Genomic DNA, 21,803 nt, shown 5'->3' on the forward strand with positions numbered 1-21,803 from the left:
TGACCGCATACAAATTGCAAAGATGGATGAAGTTGCAATGTTGCAACGATCACGGATCATACTAAGCGATCTCTGAACTATTTCAGTTTTAACTGAAATAGTTCAGACACAGCAGAAGCCGCGCAGTGTCCGTATTTATTACTTACTACTTATGTCTATATACTATACCTATTACTTATGTCGCGCGTTTTCTGCTACTTGTAAATCTAGCTTCTAGTTAGCAGTGGCGTTGTTGCGCGGTAACGCAGCGGCATAACGCCGTCCGCACGCAGCTCGTGGCCTCTCGTTAGTCCGAAATCGTGTGCTATGGTGCGGAAGGCATTGATAATGGAATGCGTCCTTAGGTGTATTAAACATCAAAGCGTGACGTCACTGATCCTCTCCCACTTCGACCAAGGGGTTGAAGAAGGAATGATCCGAGACCTTAAGAAGGTGACTAATCCAAAATTGTCGATTTTATAAATCATTTTTGTATTTGATAATAAGCCCCGAATTGTTTAATTTTCGAAACATATGTACTACATTATATTTCCAAGAATTCGATCTGAGCGAAAACACGATATCGTAAAATTTTCTCTATAGAAAAAAATCACAAAAATGCATCTAACTCTGACGATTTTTTTCATATATTGCCAAAACCATGCATTAAACTGAGTTAATATTTTTACACATCTAATAAAAGTCTATCGCCGAGGGTTCGACCTAGCGGATTTTTAATATTCTTTATATTTTTAAAGATATTTTAGAATTATTGGAGCTTCACCGCTAAATTTGTCTCACCTCTCAGTCGCCGACAGTCGCGTTCGCGCGCGCCTGAGGAGAGGATGTACTTCTTTTCCTTTACTCCGGATTGAGAAATATTTAGTCGAAACCATGGGAAACAAACAAAAATTAAATAAACACACTAATAAAGCAACCATTACAGGAGAAAACGGGAGCCGATGAACAATTGTAGAAGGCTTTTTAATTTAATATAAAATATGTTTATTTGTTTACGAATATGATAATATTATCATGAGAAATAATTTGTCAAACTAAGACTTCAATGTCTGTTTGTCCGTCTGTCTGTCTCCAGGCTGTATATCAAGAACGGCTATAGCTAGACTTCTGAAATTTTCACAGAATGTATACATCTGTTGCCGCTATAGCAAAAAATACTAAAAACAAAATAAAATAAATATTTAACGTACAACAAATCTGATTTTTTGCTTGATATCAATAATTGCTATAGCTATAGGCACTTGAAATTTTTGCAAAATCCTTAATTTTATTTGTACTTTAATAATGGATAGTAAAATTAATATTTAGGGGGGCTCCCATACAAAAATTACAATTTTTGGGCTACTTTTAGCTCTATAACGGTACGGAACCCTTCGTACGCGAGTCTGACTCACACTTGGCTGATTATTTCGAACTTACTTATTTCTGTTATTCAAAGTAATCGCTCGTGCAATCAATGCCTTTGCCAACGCAGTGGCAGTGTATGGATGCCCTTCTTGAAAATATCAGCTGGACGGCAGACTACACAAAATCTTTGACATTCCCGAACACGTGATTTTACTAGTATATCGAGATGAAATTTGAGCTGGGTTTTTATCAGCACCAGCATCAGAGGCGGGTAACTCCACCGTTAGTTGACGGATTTGCAAAATTCTTTTGTTATTGTATAAGATGTAGTCCGAATTTCGTAACATGTTAGCCGATTCAGTGCGGTGTCATTTTGGCAATTTCTCGCGCCTGGCTGCAAACAAATATTTCGTATCTCCTTTGAGGCGCCTACCGCCAGGAACTTTGATATCTCCTCTCGGGCGCCACCCGCCAGGGATTGTAATTTATCGCTGTTTCGTCTGTTTCCAATTGTTTTTCTTTTAGTAGCGACCCAAAAGCGAACGTGGACGGAATTATAGTTCATTTCAAGTATTTAAAAGTGATTATTTACGTGTACAAACAGTAATGGAAGGTAAGTAACTTATTTTTATCAGGTGTTGTAAACCTTTGGCTATATTGATTAATTTATTTTCGTTTTATTGTAGAACAGGATATTACATGCTAGTCATGTATAACGCCAAAAAATGTAACTACTTTTTATAGCATTTTATAAACAAATAAACGTTGTTTAAGTAGTAGTTTTTGAATGAAATATCTGAATTCAACAAATCAAATTAAAACAGAAAATAATGTATTCTACGAATAATAAAAACTAAGAAAGAGTAACTGCGTCAAAAAAATTGTTCCGCGAGCTACAAAAAGAAACCAGAATACATGCATACTTTATGCAAAAAGAGACCCGAGTACATGCATAATTTTGTGTAATTATACAAGTGACAATAATTATTGTAAACGGCTTTTTTTCGTAAATTTGAGCGTTAGTGTTTCATAGCTATTGTCATATTTTAGTGTGCGAAAAGGAACCAAATTCAAAGCGGTTGAAGTATAGGAGTTACGTTTCCTTAGTTTTTATTATTCGTGGATTATCCAAATACATCCATTTGAATAAAGGTTCATTTTGGCAGGGTAGTTCGCATTGAAAACTCTTTTACTCGACAGTGGAGTGAAAGCAGAGCACCCACAATTTTTTAGTGGGTAGACACTGAGACCATTTAAATCTTACCACACTCTCGCCGGGTTAATAACACCACCAACTTTAGAAATGTTTGTTTCATACCCGTGCAAAGCAGGGGTGGGCTGCTAGTTAGTTATAAGAATAAATAATGTTGATGTGAGATTTTGATGGTGTTGGCGTTATATATTTATAAAATGTTTAGGACTCATGAAGTGTAAGTTTTTATGCAATAGGTATCCTAAAACTAAGACTGTACACGTAAAATACGTGACAAATAAAGCCACTTTCATTGAGGGGAAACCTCTGAAAAATGTAATTTCATCATAGTTTCACAGGTAAACATTTTATCTTCTCTCGGGCGTCACCCGCCATACAGAAAAGCTACCCATGATGCCTATCGGTGACATTCGCACGGAAACGGTTAACAAAAGTGGTGATCTGATGGTGTAATTCATGAGAAATCGAGGGGAGCTAAAAGGAGGAAACTAGCTGACCCGTTAACATTGTTTTGCCAATTATTATTTTTTACAGTATCAATATCAAAAGTAAATAAAAACCTATTGTCAGGCCTAACGAATGTACATACCATTATAATCCGTTGAACCGTTTTGGATGAGTTAGCGCACAAACACTGTGACCCGAGAATTTTCTATACATATTTGACTAGATGATCCGGCAAACGTCAGTTTGCCACATAAATTATTTCTAGTATCAATAATATATATTTCACAAAAAGCAGATAAAAAATTATCCTCAAGTCTGACGAATGTATGTATGCAAAATTTCATTGAATCGGTTGAGCAGTTCGCTTACAAACATTGTGACAGAGAATTTTGTATATTTTAATCTGACAAATGTTAATATATTTTACGCAAATACACACAAAAACTAACCAAATTCGGACGTGGACGAAGACGTGGCTAGTAGATTATATTAAATAAAGTTATAATATTTTTGTAACAACTACAGCAGAATCGATCTAGTAGTGTCAGAGGTTCAGAGCCTCTTCGATTTCGATAAATAAACATATTATCATAAAATATTAAGTACTGGTGTTTATGGCAAAAAGTATTAATTTGATTCTCAAAGTACAGATAGAAAATGTGACTCGAACTTCTCAAAATTTTATCTGATATATTTAGTTATACTACGTTCGTACAATAAGTGATTACGAGAATAATTACACAAAATAGCCGCGGTGACATTTTGAATGCGTTGGGCGAGTGCGGGGGGTATGAAGTGCGCGGGTGAAAACCGATCTTTTTCTGTCATAGGTCGCCCCCTTAAGGTCAAATTCCGTAGTACTATCAGAGATGTTGATTCCTATGCAAATCGGGGACCTAAGTAGTTTGGTTGCGTTACGTCAAACCCAGCTGACAGATTACAATTATTAACATTGAATAGACATATTCGACCAAACGTTGCCAGACGACGTTGGTCTGTCAATTGCATAGGAACTTCCTCGATGGTACATCCAATTAAATTATGAAAGTAAAAAAAGTATGAAAAAAATTGGACACCCAGACACTTATTATTATTAATTATAATTATTTTTAAAGAACTATTCGATATTTAATTATAATTGAAAAAAAAATTGTTGCAATTTGACTACCGCAAATGGCGTCTAACAAAGCTCGGCAAAGCTTTAAATGAAGGTGGCGAAAAAAGGAACTAACGCTGCCACATACAAAAACGACATATTTGCCAGTTCTTCTTTACCAGCATCCGGGGGCGCTGCTTGCCAAGTTCATATAAAATCTTGTCGCACCCTTCGAAGGATAATTTTCAATTTGAAATACTTCCGCAGAATTACCGGTGAACCCACTTTTTTGGTCTTAAAAAATCGCTAATCGTACAAATAAATTGATAAGCAGTTTTTTTGCCGTTTATCTTTGATACAAAGTTTTGATACCAATTCTGACGAATTCTCAAAAATTTTAATACTTCCGGCAAACATTAAACGTATGATAAATGGAAATTTTAAAAAGAATTATTTCACGTTACTTGTCGGTAAGGTATTGATTTTTTGACCGACTTCCAAAAAGGAGGAGGCAATACGTTCGGCTGTATGTATTTTTTCTTTGTATGTTCAACGATTACTCAGCCGTTTGTGGTCTGATTTTCAAAATTATTTTTGTATTGTATAGGGTTAAGCTCGAATTTGGTATCATGTTCACAGAAGTGGTGATTTGATGATGGGATCCTTGAGGAATCGAGGGGACTCCTTGAAATTTGTGTGGAAACATATAGTGATATCAATTTTTCTGAAGTATTCGAGGCACATGCTAGCAAAAAATAAGATTTCACACCAGGTTATACCCTGGATCCGAAGGTACCCAACGGAACTTTTGAATCCTTATAGATACAGGTTCGGGGATTTTGGCGTTGTTTAAGCCACTGGAAGCATAAACCAATATATCATTTTGATAAATCATCATCATCACAATAATAATTATACCATGGGTCATCACATTATGTACCCAATTAGTGGTACTTTTCGTGAAATTTTGCATCGAAGCTGATGTTTTTGGTGATTGTTTCGCTGTTTGTGGGCCGATTTTTTAAATTCTTGTGTTTTTGTATAGGATATAATCTAAATTTTGTATAACAATTACGAAAGTGGTGATCTGATGATGGGATCTATGAGCAGTCGAGGTAAATCCTTGAAATTTATTAAAGTGTGTTTTAAGAAATTGTTTCTAGTAACTTAAACATATTATGTTACAAATAAGTGAAATTTCATACGAAGGTATCCCTGGACCCAGAGACACTGAACAGAACTCCTGAACCTTAAGATAAAAGTTTGGAAATTGCAGCATCGCTTCAAGATAACTGCAAGCATTTACCACAATTTCGCTTACAGTAACATAATGTGAATAGTTAACATTCGTAGTGGTTATTTACGCATTAAGCCATATCTTGTAGATAATTAAAAAGAGTGAAATTATTATTTTTAACAAAAAAATTAAAACCGACTTCCAAGGTAAAACAATAATAATATGAACTAAAAAGTATTAAATAACTCTTACTCTTTAATATTTCCTTTTTCAGAATTCGTCTAAATCTCAACTATTTCTGTACGTACAGTCTTCATTATTTTGAAGTCGGTACCAGCTAATTTAATCGTGAGTTCAGTCAATATCAGAATATCTGAAACTTTTGGGACTCGACTGGTACCGACCTCAAAGTAATGAAGACTGTAGTATACAGGGCCCCCGTAAGGGCTACTGGCGCCTGTGTGCAAAATAAGAATTTCAATGGCGACCCTTTAGGCAAAGTTTTTTGGGTACTTGGTTTTGGCACCCATAAAGATGACGATTTGGCACCCCTAGAGGATGGCGCCCGTGTGCATTGCACACATTGCACATATGGTAGCCCGGGCCCTGGCAGTATGTACAGAAATAGTTGAGATTTAGACGAATTCTGAAAAAGGAAATATTAAGGAGTAAGAGTTATTTAATACTTTTTAGTTCATATTATTATTGTTTTACCTTGGAAGTCGGTTTTAATTTTTTTGCTAAAAATAATAATTTGTAATAATCGATGCAGGATGTTTTATTTTACTATATATTTCGAATTTAGGTCAGAATCATTGAATTTATAAATGTTATATAATATATAATATATACATCCTTAATTATAGTAATATTCGTCTCTACATATTTTATTTGCGCAAGTGCGATAGGTAAGGAAATATTTTATAAACACTAGCTATCCCGGCAAACGTTGTTTTGCCATATAAATAATTTTTGGTATGAAAAATAGATGTTGGCCGATTCTCAGACCTACCCAATATGCTCACAACATTTCATGAGAATCGGTCAAGCCGTTTCGGAGGAGCATGGCAACGAAAACTGTGACACGAGAATTGTATATATTAGATATTATTCTTTCATCGCTACTCTTCATGAAATTCCCGCCACAATTTACATCGTCGCCATGGGATTTAAATTTTTAACACAATAAAATGTGAATAGCGGAAAAATTAAATAAACGACAGTTTTAATGAATATTAATGGGTCAGACGCGGGTTCCGCCCCGCGTCCTGCGAGTAACGAGAGAGAACTGAAATAATGTATTCACATTTTTAAAGGTAAACTTACGAGCTATGAAATAGGACAGACCTATTAAAATATAGCGCCCTGTGTAGAGAATACTGCTGGGTTTTATACATATAATTCAGTTGAAAAAATAAAAACATGTACCTAAGTGTTAAAAACTTTAAACATTTTGGCCGGTATAAAAAGTCAGTACTCAAGAGGATACACCAGGGGCGAGAGAAATTGAAAATAGGTATTTGAAAATTTATTGCTGTCTCACCAATCTCAAGTCTCCCACCGCAGAGCGCGATAGAGACAACACGACAAAAGTTCTAATAAAAGAACAGAATATCTTCGATTCGTTGTCCGCTGATTCCTTCTCCAAAACTTAACCGATTTAAGTACTTTTTTAATAAGAAATTAAAGGAAGGCTTGAGCTGTGTTCCTATGTTTTTTTTTTGTATATTTTAGCCAGTTTTGTTTTCTGGGTGTTTGAACACAGAGGAAAATCTGGCCATTTTTTTGGGTTTTTGGACGTTCTTATCTTTTTTAATAATAAAATTATGAAAAAAAGAAAACATAGGGGCATGCTAATAGTGGCCATAGATATTCAGAAAAAAAATCATAACTCTACCGGCATTATCCAGGGAGGAAACAGGGGACAACGTTTGTATGGAAAAACGGCGGTGTGGACTCCTCTTAAGGGGGCGACTAACCCTAAAGTGTCGATTTTATAATTCATTTTTATACTTGAAAATAAGCCCCGAATTGTTTCATTTTCTAAAATTAGATACTACATTATATTTCTGAGAATTCGATCTGAGCAAAAACACGATTATATCTTAAATTTTTCTCGATAGAAAAAAATCACAAAGATGCATCTAATTTTCACGAATTTTTCATTTATTACCATTACCGTGCATTGAACTAAGTAAATATTTTAACACATTGTATACAATTCTAACATTGAGAGATCTACCTAGCGGATTTTTAAATGTTGTATATTTATCGAGTTATTGAGAAAAAACTAATTTGGCGATGAATCCGCGTCGTTCTTTTTCATCTGGCATGATTAATTGAAAGACGGGCGTGAGTGTGAAGAGGGAAGGACGATGTTCGATTTTTGGGGTTAGTCGCCCTCTTAAGATGCGACCCGATCTCAAGACGCGGTTCGGCTCTGTTATTGGTCCAAATTTTGACAGCCAACCAATCACAGAGCCTGAACCGTGTCTTGAGACCGCGATGCATCTTGAGTACTGACTATTTATACGGTCCTAGGTCACACAAGTCACGGCTATCTCCAACCACTAGTTAAAAATGTTAAAACTAGGTTGGAAACTGAGCTATAAATTAACTTACAAAGTACTATCGCGATGTTGATTATGAAATATATTCATGTTTTATTTTACGTAATGGGCTGAAAAGGCTACGCGGTTCAAAGGCAGAATATTGTAAAGCCGACGATAGGCATTTTCAGTAAAAAATCCCAATAACCTCTTCGCTGTCCGGCCAATATGCCGCGCTTTCAACAGCTCTCGTACTCTACACGTTCAAGATGAAACACGAAAAATATTTTTTAATAAATTCCGAGTTCGTAAAAAGCTTGAAATATGCGTTTGAGTAGGTGCTCTAGAGTAGCAATATGGTGAACTGCTTTTCAAATTTATAAAACCTGCACTAGATTATACGTGGGAGAGCCATGCTTCGGCACGAATAGGTCGGCTCGACCGGAGAAATACCACGTTTTCACAGAAAACCGGAGTGAAACAGCGCTTGCGCTGTGTTTCGCCGAGTGTGTCGAGTCTCTTTACTATTTCTTCAAACAGTTTGTTTTAATGTGCAAACGAAAATATCTTTATTGCCCTCGACACCGAACCACAAAAGGCTGAAATATAAATTTAAAGCTTCGGAACGGACTATTAAGAGGCCGGGGTCCGTGTTAATTACGAATTGTATAAATTATAGCGAAATCCGGTGCACTCCACGAGACATAAAAGGTGTTTTAATTACGCAATCGTGAGCCTCGTTAATTAATCACGAGATATAAAGCATCATCAGCCTGGTGTAGGTGTATGTTACCGGCAATCTGTATATATATATATTTTTTTAAATTAAATAAGGGGGCAAACGAGCAAACGGGTCACCTGATGGTAAGCAACTACCGTCGCCCATGGACACTCGCAACATCAGAAGAGCTCAGGTGCGTTGCCGGCCTTTTAAGAGGGAATACGCTCTTTTCTTGAAGGTTTGCAGGTCGTATCGGTCCGGAAATACTGCTGGTGACAGTTCATTCCAGAGTTTTACAGTGCGCGGCAATATATAATAAAACAGTGCGTGGCATAATTCAGGCAGTGTATACAATACCTAGGCGATTCTGTGTTTATAAAGTATTAGGCATTGTCATAGACAAATCAAAATTGTCTACAATACGCAGACGGATTGTATAATCTACGCGGTCTACCGTATTACATTACGGCTAGCTAGCTGTTATCAAAATGACCGTTTTGAAATACGGCGGCAAAGTGATAAATGATAATACTTTAGGGTGTGTATGTGTCCCTTATATAGAGATCATTGTGAAAGTAGCAGCGCTGATAGAGTGATTTTTTTAATCGCCCGGCCCGAGCGCCATAAATTTCCATTAAAAAAATTAAAACAAAAAAGTTACTCTTTCAGCACCTCTACTTTCACAGTAAACTATACAGGGGATTCGTACACACAACAACTTTGTTTTGTTTTGTTACACCCTGTGTAAATCATAAACAATAAATAAATTATAAATAAAAATACGTATGGCACCCGGGAACTGCCGCGGTGGAGCTATTGATTAGAATTTTTTAACAACTTATGCAATTATAATTCGCATACGTCTAGACGTATGCGAATTATAATTTGTGTGTGCGTGCGACTAGTCGATAAACACCGAGCCAAAATCTGGCAATGCCGCACGGCGTGTGGGTGTTAGGTTTTTTCGTTACGGAATTTCATGATTCGGTCCGGCGATCAAAGCCGGCAATAAACTACCGCGTGCATAATAGCTTAAAAAGTTTATTGGTTAGCCGTTAGCGTGCTTGCAACGAAAAAGCTTCGAACCTACTATGGATTAAGTTTTTTCACTATATTATACTAATTACTATGGATACATGGGCGCCGGCAGGGGGGTGCCAGGGGGTGCACTTGCACCCCTTGGGAATCTCGGAATCAACAGGAATTATTGAAATAAGAAGCATTTTGTAACCCTATTACCATGCCGTACAAGGATAGTTCGTAATGTTTCGGCACTAAATGTATTCTGTTGACGTAAATAGACAGTCACTGTTGTTCGTAAAATGTAAAAAGAAAAGAAAACTAAAATCTGCATCCCTTGCAAATTATTTCTGCCGGCGCCCATGTATGGATATAGTTTTATATGCTATGCAGACAGTTTTGACGCGGAAAAATGTTCGATTACCACTGGATACTGCCGTTTTTAGGTAAACCTTAGGTAGCATTTCCATGCTACCAAGTAGGTACTACCAATTGGGATGCAAAATAGCATTTTCTCAGCGAAAAAAATACTTACAGTACAATTACAATCACAGGCAACCACGATCTAAATATCCTTCGGCAATCCTGACAATATGGAAATTCTGAAAAATTTATCAAAATTTAATAATAAAAGCTATTAATGCCAAGAAATTTAGCTTGCCTTGCTTGTGTAGTGTAGACAAAATAAAACTATGCAAATACCAAAATTATCTTTATAATATTATAGACATTGAAAATATTTCATATACTTACACGTTAATTTATTACAACTATGTATTACAATATAATATTTTTTATAATAATTACAATATTCATTTGTTAATCCAGTGTCGCAGAGCAAACATCATAATACCTAATGATATCAAAGATATTAAAATTAAATTTATCTTTAATTAAGAGTAGTTATTCAATTTAATCAGTTAAAATGTGAATAAGTGCCAAAATATTTTACAAAATACATTTTATTTCAGATCATTATAGTTTATCACATTTTTCTGATAAATTAATTAACAGTACAAGAAAAAAGTTAAGAGCTTATAGGCTGGCCGATATAGCATATTAATGAGCATATTTTATGGGCATTTTGCCCATTCATATACATGGAAAATGCCCAGGCATATTGGGCATTTACGGACTATAATAAGCATTTGTCCATCTCTTCTGCTAATATATCTAATAATCGCTAGTTTCATAAGGCCCTTAGGCTCGATTTATATACGGCGGCGCGAACGTATGGTTTGGTGGCTACACCGCGAAATAACAAGCAAATGTATGTACAGTGCTCCCAAAGTGATAATGCGCATAGAAAATTTCGTAATTTTTCGGCAACGGTCGCATTTCCCGAGCGTCGGAAGACGTCGCTGCAAGCGCTGTTTTAAGCTTCAACTTAAAGAAAAGCAGCGCTTTGCAGCGACGTAGAGGCGCCTGACGTTGCTTGGGTGTTACCATGGTAACGCCGCGCGATGGCTTCCCGGTGAGTTAAAGCACTTATTGACGGACCGCCGACAGCGGAAAGCCACCGGCTATATGATATTTACTTCTATTTCCTTTGAACAAGGTGCAAAATGCAAGTGCATTGTTTGGGGCTCTTACGTTTCATAGATTCGCGTGTTTTCGTGATTACGACATTTAGCGAAGAATTCCATGCGCACACGGACGTAAAAAAAGTACGGACGTAACCTTCTCTAATCACGAGTGAAGCCTAGTTATGGCCGCCCGTGTAGGACGTGTGCGTGATATGAGGGTTGCCATATAAATCATAAATTTGTAAAATTTCCCTACTTTTTTTTTGTAAACTCAGACAAGTTAAATGTATTTTTTATACTTAAACATATTTTTATGTTTTTTTCGCTTCAGAAATGTAAACGGTTGTTAAAGATGTCATAATGAAAATATTATTTTTATGACACTATAGATGGAAAAAAAACACATGTTACGTACAGAGAAGTATATTATTTACATAACATTATTAGTAATAACGATTATGTACAAACATTTACAATAATAAAATTATTACTAGCTATTTGACCGAGCTTTGCTCGGTTTTCGATAAAACACGAATAAAATGACATTTTCTAAAAATAATTCCTAGCTAGACAGATTTATCGCCCCCGAAACCTATATAAGAAACCTGTATACGAAAAGATATAAGATACTTAAGTCCCGTAACCCGTTTCATCAAACAATCAAGTAATGTTAAATAAATAATGGCTTGTTAAATCAGTTAACGGCCTGTTAGAGCTATCGAGAGTTCTACCATGCGCTAACGTCAAATCAAATCACCTAACATGGTGTTAAATTTATTTCTGGTCCAATGACGCTCGGGTGACTACACCAATAGCACCTTCCCTCCCCTACTACTGAAGGAAATCTAAGACAACAATTTTATCTATGGACGCTTCACACCACGTCAGTCTGACCCCGTGCTAAGTACCTGAAGGACTTGTGTTACGGGTACCAGACAACGGAAATATATTTAATACTGTTATACTATACATATCTTTAAGATTTTTATTATATGATACACATAATATTTAATACACACTCATGACCCAGGAACTTTGAAAACTTTTTATTCCGTCGGCAGGATTCGAACCCGCGACCCCCGGCTTGAGCTATTCCTGGTCTAGAGGTCCATTCAATATTTTCATTCCTACTAGGTCTCAATGACGCTCGGGTGACTCGGCTTGAGCCACCGACAACCCACCCACTGAGCCACAGAGGTCGTCAAACAACAATTATATCCACTTTTGTAAATTAAGAAATTAATAGGGGTGTAGACTATTTTTAGGAAATATATTTATTTTACAGATGTACCATCAAGGAAGTTGATTCCTATGCAATTGACAGACCAACGTTATTTGGTCGAATACTTATGACAATTCAATGTTAATTGTGATCTGTCGGCTGGGTTTGACGTAACGCAACCAAACTACTTATGTCCCCGATTTGCATAGGAATCAACTTCTCTGATAGTACATAAGTATTTTGTTACACCTAAAAATATGTATAAAAATAAATACACTCTTATTTCAATTTAAAAAATCACTTATTAAATATAAAAAAATATTATAAAGTTATTAAGTAAAATATGTCAATTTTCGGTAATTCTATAATACAAACTCTCAAAAAAACATTAATTTGTATTAGATTTCGTTTACTGTCTACACCCCTATTATTGTATTCCTGCCTAATTACTGGTCAATAGTATGCTAAATACTTACATGACACTAATAAAAGACAATAAAATTAATTATTTGATTATTTAAAAATAATTTAAAATTTTCCCCGGTTTGGGGAAAATTTCCCCACTTTGTTATGGACATTACTGACCTGTTGAAGTTGAATTAATATTTACATTATTTTATCAAAATACTTTAAAAATATGTTATCTTACCTATGAAATATTATTCCTTGATGTTTTTTGTGTAAGATTGTATTGTTCTTGCACCATTTTACAACACAAGATGGCATATTTATTTTTATTTATGAATGACAAAGATGTGTCACCGCGATGCAGTCTAATTGCGTAATGGCGGTACGATCGGCTTATTAAAGTGCGAGTGTTTGTGCAAGATGTGTACATATGATCGCCTGGGCTTATTAAGGGTGCTTCACTCATTTCTTAATGGCGATCCGTCCGTACTTTTTTTACGTCCGTGCATGCGCACTAAAATAATTTGGGAGTACTGTAACGATTTATTTAAATAGCGGCTCGGTCGCGCTGTCATTTACATACATTTGCTTGTCATCTCGCGGTGTAGCCGCCAAAACGCGCGTATGCGCCGCCGCATATAAATCCAGCCTTAACAATAATAATACTTATTAAAAAAATATGAGAAAAAATAACAAAATGTCATAGTAAAAACAATAATTTAAGAAACTTAAAAGTTAAACGTGTCTAATGGCCAGTTTAAATTATTCCAATTCAGCGCTGGATTGGAATAATATAGGTAAACCGGCCATAATAGTAGAAAAATAATATAATATATTACTTTTAAATTTTAGCTCCCTATAGCTATGTCAACACTGTGCACATTCATCTTCAATTTTCGTCATCAACTTTCATATTGGCGCATTCAATAATTGAATGCGTCAAGGAACGCAACGCCAATATTGTCATTTTTGAAGTTTTGGATACGGTCAGAGGGCATGCGTCGTGGGCATGCCTCACGTTCGCTGTTGACTGCGCTATAACGCATGCCCTTGACGAACAGAAAAAGGCACAGTGTGGACAAAGCTATTATTCTGTGTGGACTTATTTGCTAATTTTGGTCACTTACAGTCAAGTCATGAAACATAATTTTATTCATCGCACATTATCCATTTGTGTGGTATGTATTACAGAAAACACAAAATCTTCCAAACATACCATGGGAATCTCTTAAACAATTTTTATTTTTCCACAGTAAACTTAATATCATTGAATGACAAAATTTGAATGGAATTGTGTGACACGCTTCGTGGTTTGGACGAGCTTTACTGTACGAAGTTATTTTACAGTATTTTTGTTTAATATTTTATCTTCAAGACATATTTAAATAAGTTGTATATAGAAAAAGAGATTCTAGGACGAATTTTAAATGCAAAAACTCGAAGCCCGCTTACAAATAAAAAAATCACACTCTGTATACATAATATACCTACTTATATATATACATATAATTTAAAGACATTAAAGGTAAATAATGTTTGGTTAAATCAATAAGGGATTTGACAACCTATAAAAGGGGCTAAATGTATAACGGAATGTTTCAGTTAATAAAAATAACAACATCATTATATTAGGGAATTTGATTTTGTTACATAATTATTTTACACTGACTTACATAAACTGATTAATATTATTAATACTGCTAATTTAAATTGTAATTTCACAAATCACGTAAGCTTAGCAATCTTTTGACATGTTAATAGAAATGTTTAATATTAAAAGTCTCCATTTAAAAGAAAAGAATGAACAGTGTTAAAGCCCAAAAAGGGACCACAAAATATTGTCCAAGTGCACATTGGACCATGCATAGAAAAGGGTTTCAAAGTCACAACAATAAAGTTATAGTTTTCCTTCAAAGCTCACATGGGGTTGCATCGCAAATTGTGTTTATAATAAGATGTTTACCTCGGATAGGCATGGCGTAACTATAAAAGGCAACTATGAAAACCTAAAAAGAGTACTGTACTATTGTTTAGTTATTTGGTATAAATATAGTAAATCGCCTCCGTGGTCTAGTGGTACCAGAGTGGTACAAAGCGCGGCTCTTGACTCGAAGGTCGTGGGTTCGATTCCCGCGTTGGAAACATGTTATTTCCAAGTTTGGTTAGGACAATGCAGGCTGATCACCTGATTGTCTGACAAGTAAGATGATCCATGCGACGGATGGGCATGTAAAAAGTCGGTCCTGCGCCTGATCTCTCGCCAGTCGTGTCGGTCTTCCGTCCCACTGGGTTATGAGAGTAAAGGAATAGAGAGTGCTCTTGTGTACTGCGCACACACTTGGGCACTATAAAATTACTCCTGCGTAGCTGGCCTGGTTTCAATGAAACTGGCCACCGTCACCGAAATTGGTGTGGGAGCTATTATTATATTATTATAAATATAGTTCAAAGCTACATTTAAATTATAGACATTTATACATTCAAGCCTTTCATAGTTTATCCACATATGGAGCACTAACTTAAAAATTGAAAGTAATAGCATACTATGTAATAAGTAATAAGTAATAACTAATATGTCAAACAATATCACATTAAAAGATATAATAAGATATAAATTATACACACTTAAATTCATTTTATTAATAATATAAAACATTTAAAGTATGCTTGATGTCCTTGTTAAAAATCAGGCAAGTGCGATTGGGACTCGCACACGAAGGGTTCCATACTGTTATGGAGCAAAAATATGGCAAAAATTGTATTTTTTGTATGGGAACCTCCCATACATTTTCATTTTATTATTATTATTTATTATTGAAGTAGATATATAATTTGAAGGCCTTAGTGAAAATATCAAGTGCCTACCTGTTGCCATTATTGATATCGAGCAAAAAAGGCCAACAAAATCTTGTTTGTTGTATGGGAACACCCCTTAAATAATATTTTTTTTTGTTTTCAGTATTTGTTATAGCCCACATATGTAAGTACACAATCTATTAAAATTTCAGAAATGTTCTTGAGATACAGCCTGGAAACCGACAGACGGACAGACATGAAAGTCTTTGTAATAGGATCCCGTTTTTACCCTTTGGGTATGGAACCCTAAAAACAGATTTTCATATTATTTTTTAAATATATAAGTAGGATTAGGAATCTAAAGTAAAAAAATACAGAGTAGAACCTCCTAATTTCGAAAATTGTTAAAAATATTAAAATAAATTAAGCACAGCACCTCACCGCATTAGAATGTTCATGCACACACAAGTCTTTAGTCGTCAATTGTTAAAGCAGTGACTGTTCCACCATGATCTTCTCGTAGCCCGAGGGTGGTGGGTATCTGAAGTTGTCTAGAATTATGTCCAAGATAGCACCATCATCCACTGGAAAGGAAAACAAACAAATCAATTCCCTTATCTCATTCTATCCATTTTTACACAATATTTATATACATTTCACTAATTTATTTGATTTTATTCCACAAAAGTAACAGGATGAATAAACACTTAATCCTTCGATCGTGGATTATTGGAAATCTAATGTTTTTCTATTATGTCTCGCTCACCGGTGAGCTTATGGGGCTTGACGGGTTAAACAGGCTAAAACTTATTTTGTTATTTATGCAAAAAATTTTAGGGCAACAACTTTTCTACTACAAAAAATGTTCATAAACACTTATGTGGTATTGGTTCAACCACCACAAGTGTTAAGGTCTGTTTTCAATTTTAGGTCAAGCTACCATTCTAATAAGTTTATATCAATCCAAAGTTTACCATAGAGGGCAGGGTATACAGTTCCTCTGATATTTCTCACTGGAATCTCCAAATTTTTTCCATTCAAGAAGAAATTCAACTCCACATGATCATACACAACTCCTATTACATCTCCCTCTCCTGGCATTATAGCTCTGTCATTTTCCTTCTCGCTCTCCGGTTTTTCATTCTCTGTCTGATCTATGTCGTCTGTGGAACCAGTGGATACGAGAATTTCTGTTGGAGAATCTCTTGGTGCCGGTTTAAGATGATAAAGTTCATTGTTGTCATTTCTGACTGTACCGTCGCTGTTTAAGCACCATGAGTCCTTATCAACACCACCTGAAATGTAATGTAAGCTATATTTTAGAATAATATTATAGTCATTTTTAAGTTTTGAAAAAATATGCCATACAATGACAACACTTTTCCTATTGTGAAACTATATTGATAAAACCCCATTGCAACATGTGCCAAAAATAGTATGCAGGTATGTGTGGAATAATGCAAATATTAATTATTGCCTCATCACCTGGCAGTGTCCTAGTGTTTGTGTAACTTGACCTAGATATTGACAATGACCGATATTTTGTTGCATACTAAAATATAATAATGGTGATGTTAACAAATTATGCATAACAAGAATATGTTTCATGAATTATTTTTCTCCTTTATGTAATACACATTCAATGATGTCTCAATGTTTTATAAAATATTCCTATAAACATTCTATAGCTCATACTTATTAACACATAGAAAAGTATACAGTGCCTTTACAATATTAAGTATTTGAAACTTTGAAACTGAGCAACATCTTACCATGCACTCTATTTAAGTCTGTTTCTCTAGTAGCAAGACCAACAGCCCAAACTCCACCCTGCTGCAGTTTAACTTCAAAATAGGCTTTGTTTTGGACTAGCGGTGCGTTGCCCAGGGCACAACCCGAACCACAAACACGAGTTCCGCCCTTTACCACCACTACTTCTTGGCCTAGAATAGAATACATTAAAATTAATATTACTTGTGCCTTTTTTTAATTAAGTGTCAGAAGTATAAATTATAACCATTCCTTAATTTTTTTTGGCCATGTGAAGTATCTACTTATTAGATATAGATCTGTTTTATAACTTTATTCACTTTAATACTCTATTACTACAATGATTGCATCGATTGACGACTCCCACGCGTAAACGCAATAACATTGAAATTATGTGTACATTTTGTACACAAATCGCAAGTTCTTCTAAGGTATTATAAAACGAAGTATTTTCTGTAATATCTTTAATAAATTGGAGAGATTATTCAGATAAATATTATTGAAATATGTACCCATATGCAAAGTATCAAGTTGCACCGGATTTCGTTTTATTCGTATAGGAACACTGGGCGTTAGCGAGAAGCCGTCAACACAATATTTAAAACAGCAAAACATTTTGCTTCGTATATTATATTTTCAGTAATGTATTTCTAAAAATCAATAACTATTTTAGTGAAAGATTTATTTTCAACAAGTCGTATTTACTCGCTGATTGTCATTTTCAGAACGTCAAATTTGCGTCAACCGTCAAAGTGATAGCTACGTACGGTGTACCCATAGATAAAGTATTATAAATAGATGTAGTCTTAGCCCGTCATCGCGTGGCCATTTTGTGCTTATTTTACTACAAGTAGTGTGCGTTTATTTTCTTGAAAATTTCTATTTGTCAATTATTTCGAAGCACTTTATGCTACATGAAAGTAAGTCAATTAGTTCATGATATCGATTAACTATAGTTCAAGTGATGAGAATCCGTAAACACACGTAAAAAGCTATGAAATTTTTATAGCCAAATTATTAATTGATGTGACATTTTTAGCACATTTTAGCCAGCACGAATAAGGGATTAATAAACTTATAAATTATCTTTTTAGCTTACAAAAATACCGATTGAAAAAGCCCAAAAAACGCTATTCAAAACTTACGTATTTAATGTTAAATCCACGTGTTTGAGGCATTCTTTGACTATTCTTATGGTTTATTATTTAGCGGAACCACAAAACTCAACAATAACTAGCATTAAATGTTCACTAAAAACCTTAATTAACACTTTTATTACATGAAATATGCCGACCGACTCCTTTGTTATGTCCTAGTAAGTAGGACATAACATTACACGCTTTTGACGCTTATACACCGATATAAGGCTCTCTCCAGTGTATAGTAAGTACCTCAATGGGTGTACCCTTATGTCATTATTTTTTAAGGCTTTCTGTTTCTGGCAAATAAATACAAGTTACAGCCTTGTACAATATTTTATCAATTCATAATAAAGCGATTTCGGCATCTGGCACTGCCCCGGGGCAGGCCAAGCCAGGCCGAATGGATACGGAAACAGCCGAACAAAACCGATGATCCACGAATCACGTAGACTTAGTACTAGTGCAATACGTGCCTATAGCCTAGTTAAATTACTTAATTAATCTTAATTTAAACTTCGGCTATTTTCGTATCCGTTCGGACTTCGGCCCGCCCTGTCTGCCTTGCCCCGGGACAGTTCTAGATGCCGAAAACCTACGAATAATAAATAGTTTTTATTATTCATAGCCGAAAATGCTATAATATAATAACCATAAAGTTAATATACCTAGCGGAATTATAGAGCAACAATCTCGAGCTGTCAAACGAAACCGAAATTGGTTTACATATTCTGTGTGTAAAAATATGTGTAGAAAGTACTAAGTACGTATGTCGTATACACTTACACAAGCATGATTGAATTCTATGAGATTAAATTGTCAACGTGCCGATAAGTGCCGACTGGACGTCAAAAAAAGAGTTCTGCTGTCATATATGATGTATCACACGTCTCTTTTAACCACGCAGTGTTACTGAGTCACGTCTTGCTTGCTCAGGCCTTTGTTTCTCTATTCTGCTAGGTATAATATTAACTTTATGATAATAACTAAGTAAATCCGTAGTTTAACAATGTGTCCTGAGTTCCTGACTCCCGAAACTAGTCTGAAGTGTCCGATCTAAATTAACCAATATAATAAATGAACATATAAAAGGTCGCATTTGATAGCATTTTCGTGGAATAAAACATAGAAAACTAAAGATAAAAGATAAAAATAAAAAAAATATACTTAATATACTTAGGTAAGTAAGTACTTATTTGTGTGTATTTTTAATTATTATTAATGGCTTTTAGTTAATAAATCTAGCGAATTAAACTGGTTCTTTTTAGGGTTCCGTACCCAAAGGGTAAAAACGGAACCCTTTTACTAAAACTTCATTGTCTGTCCGTCTGTCTGTCTCCAGGCTGTATCTCAAGAACCGCTATAGCTAGACTTCTGAAATTTTCACAGATTGTGTATATCTGTTGCCGCTCTAACAACAAATACTGAAAACAAAATAAAATAAACATTTAAGGGGGGCTCCCATACACCAAACGTGATTTTTTCGCTCTATATCAATAATCTACCTTTTACACATAACACAACATATTTTTTAATATAGAAATTATTCAATTATCACAAACTCGTGACTTTTTGGCGAAACCCCGAAGGTCTTTATTAAGTTTATTTAAACACTGACCGGATTTTATTGACTTATAATTACTAGGACAAACAGAACAATCATTAAATTGTGTGTTTTAAAATATTTGTTTTTATAATTAAATCGAATTACCAGTAACTACTACCTCACTAAATTACTACTAGTAATTATTATGATTCAGGATCCAGGATCGACAGCGGTATGACTACCGCTGTCGATCCTGGCAAGTGGCGGTGGTGGGAATGTGTGGTGGGCCATGGTGTTATTCGTATTCTTATTACGTATCGACATAAATAATATTATACGTCTACATGAGGTGCAGGATTCTTCAATGCGTTAGCCGTTAGCGTATAACTTAACATAATATTATCTCAAACTTAACTTTAACGGATCCTTTTAGGTATGTAACATGTTACAGTTGAGTAATCTTAATAGGGACAGGTACATTTTCTATTTTATCTCTCCTACGCTTAAACCGACTGTAGCCTCCCGAATGAATATTACAATATAGAGCTACACGGTGGGTCAAAATCTGGATGTCTGGATCCTGGAACATTAAGCATAGAATATAGACCCATGATGCATTCGTAAAATTAAGCTCGGAGCTGGGAGCAGTGAGCACGTTAATGATAAATGATAATGCACTCAAAGTACAATGGTAAAGGTTGGTGAAAACCTACCTTTACCAATAATCTACGTGTAAAGATTTATGGGTGATGGGTACACGGTATATTTATTACTATACTAATATTTAACTACTTATAAGGGCACACCCTTTAGATTAGTCCATAACGGGTAGAGTATGTACCTAAGGTTTGCCTCTGTGAAGTCGTAAAGAAGTCATTAAGAGGATACCACAGCGGCTAGAGAAATGAAAAAAAAGTACGTGTAATATCTATAGCTGTCTCCCTTACCTCAAGCCTATACCGCAGAACGCGATAGAGACAACTGCAGAAAATCCAGAAAATCAACGATTCGTTGTCCCCTGATTCCTTCTCCAAAACTTAACCGATTTAAGTACTTTTTTCATTAAAGATTAAAAAAAGGCTTGAGCTGTGTTCCTATGTTTTGCTTTTTTTGTATAATCTATCCAAATCTGTTTTCTGGACGTTTGAACACAGTGGAAAATCTGGCCATTTTTTTGGGTTTTTGAACGTTCATATCTTATTTATTAATTAAATTATGAAAAAAAAGAAAACATAGGGACATTGTATTAGTGGCCGTAGATAATCAGGAAAAAAATTATAACTCTACTAGCATTATCCAGGGAGGAAACAGGGGACAACGTTTGTATGGAAAAAATGGCGGTGTGGAATCCTCTTAACAGTAGTGTAGCCTGTACAAGTAGATTCAGAGGCATTTACCTCTAATACTCTGAGTTTGAGCCCTAAATCGTTGGCATAAAGTCCAGTTCGGAGGTAAAACAGAGTGTAGGCCGGTCGCCGGATAAACCACTATTTTTTGTCCATAATATACCATCACAACCGCCTACCACATATGATGTAACCGGTCATCTTAAAAGTAGATATTAATGGTAAGTATAGCATTTTATGTTAAGAGGGCGACTAACCCCAAAAATCAATCGACCTTCTCTCTTCACACTCACGCCCGTTTTTCATATGCCAGGTGAAAAAGGACGACGCGGATTCATCGCCAAATTAGTTTTTTCTCAATAACTCGATAAATATACTTACAACATTTTTAAAATCCGCTAGGTCGATCTCTCAATGATA

General features: G+C 35.2%; 1 protein-coding gene and 1 long non-coding RNA gene across 2 annotated transcripts; one reads left to right on the plus strand and one right to left on the minus strand.

Moving 5' to 3' along the window:
- The first annotated feature begins 14,644 nt into the window (after positions 1-14,644).
- Positions 14,645-15,266, plus strand: LOC121729646. The gene is made up of 3 exons (XR_006035991.1): positions 14,645-14,743; positions 14,779-14,838; positions 15,231-15,266. It is a non-coding gene; the product is annotated as an uncharacterized LOC121729646 (long non-coding RNA).
- A 664-nt stretch (positions 15,267-15,930) lies between these two features.
- Positions 15,931-18,058, minus strand: LOC121729758 (SPRY domain-containing protein 7). The gene is made up of 4 exons (XM_042118375.1): positions 17,865-18,058; positions 17,355-17,525; positions 16,557-16,877; positions 15,931-16,166 (listed from the first exon to the last, which is right to left on the minus strand). Exons 1-4 carry the CDS (start codon positions 17,965-17,967, stop codon positions 16,069-16,071), a joined length of 693 nt encoding a protein of 230 aa, XP_041974309.1. The 5' UTR covers positions 17,968-18,058; the 3' UTR covers positions 15,931-16,068.
- Positions 18,059-21,803: the final 3,745 nt, after the last annotated feature.

The sequence above is a fragment of the Aricia agestis genome, chromosome 8 (genome assembly GCF_905147365.1).
Source record: "Aricia agestis chromosome 8, ilAriAges1.1, whole genome shotgun sequence".
NCBI classification, from domain to species: Eukaryota; Metazoa; Arthropoda; class Insecta; order Lepidoptera; family Lycaenidae; genus Aricia; species Aricia agestis.

Bases quoted from the DNA above. Each gene is read 5' to 3' on its own strand.
- LOC121729758 (XM_042118375.1), bottom strand. From the start codon at position 17,967: ATGTTTTGCTGTTTTAAATATTGTGTTGACGGCTTCTCGCTAACGCCC. The intron at 17,526-17,864 runs GTACATATTTCA...ATTCTATTCTAG, and splicing joins ACTTGATACTTTGCATATGG to GCCAAGAAGTAGTGGTGGTA. The intron at 16,878-17,354 runs GTAAGATGTTGC...ATTACATTTCAG, and splicing joins AGACTTAAATAGAGTGCATG to GTGGTGTTGATAAGGACTCA.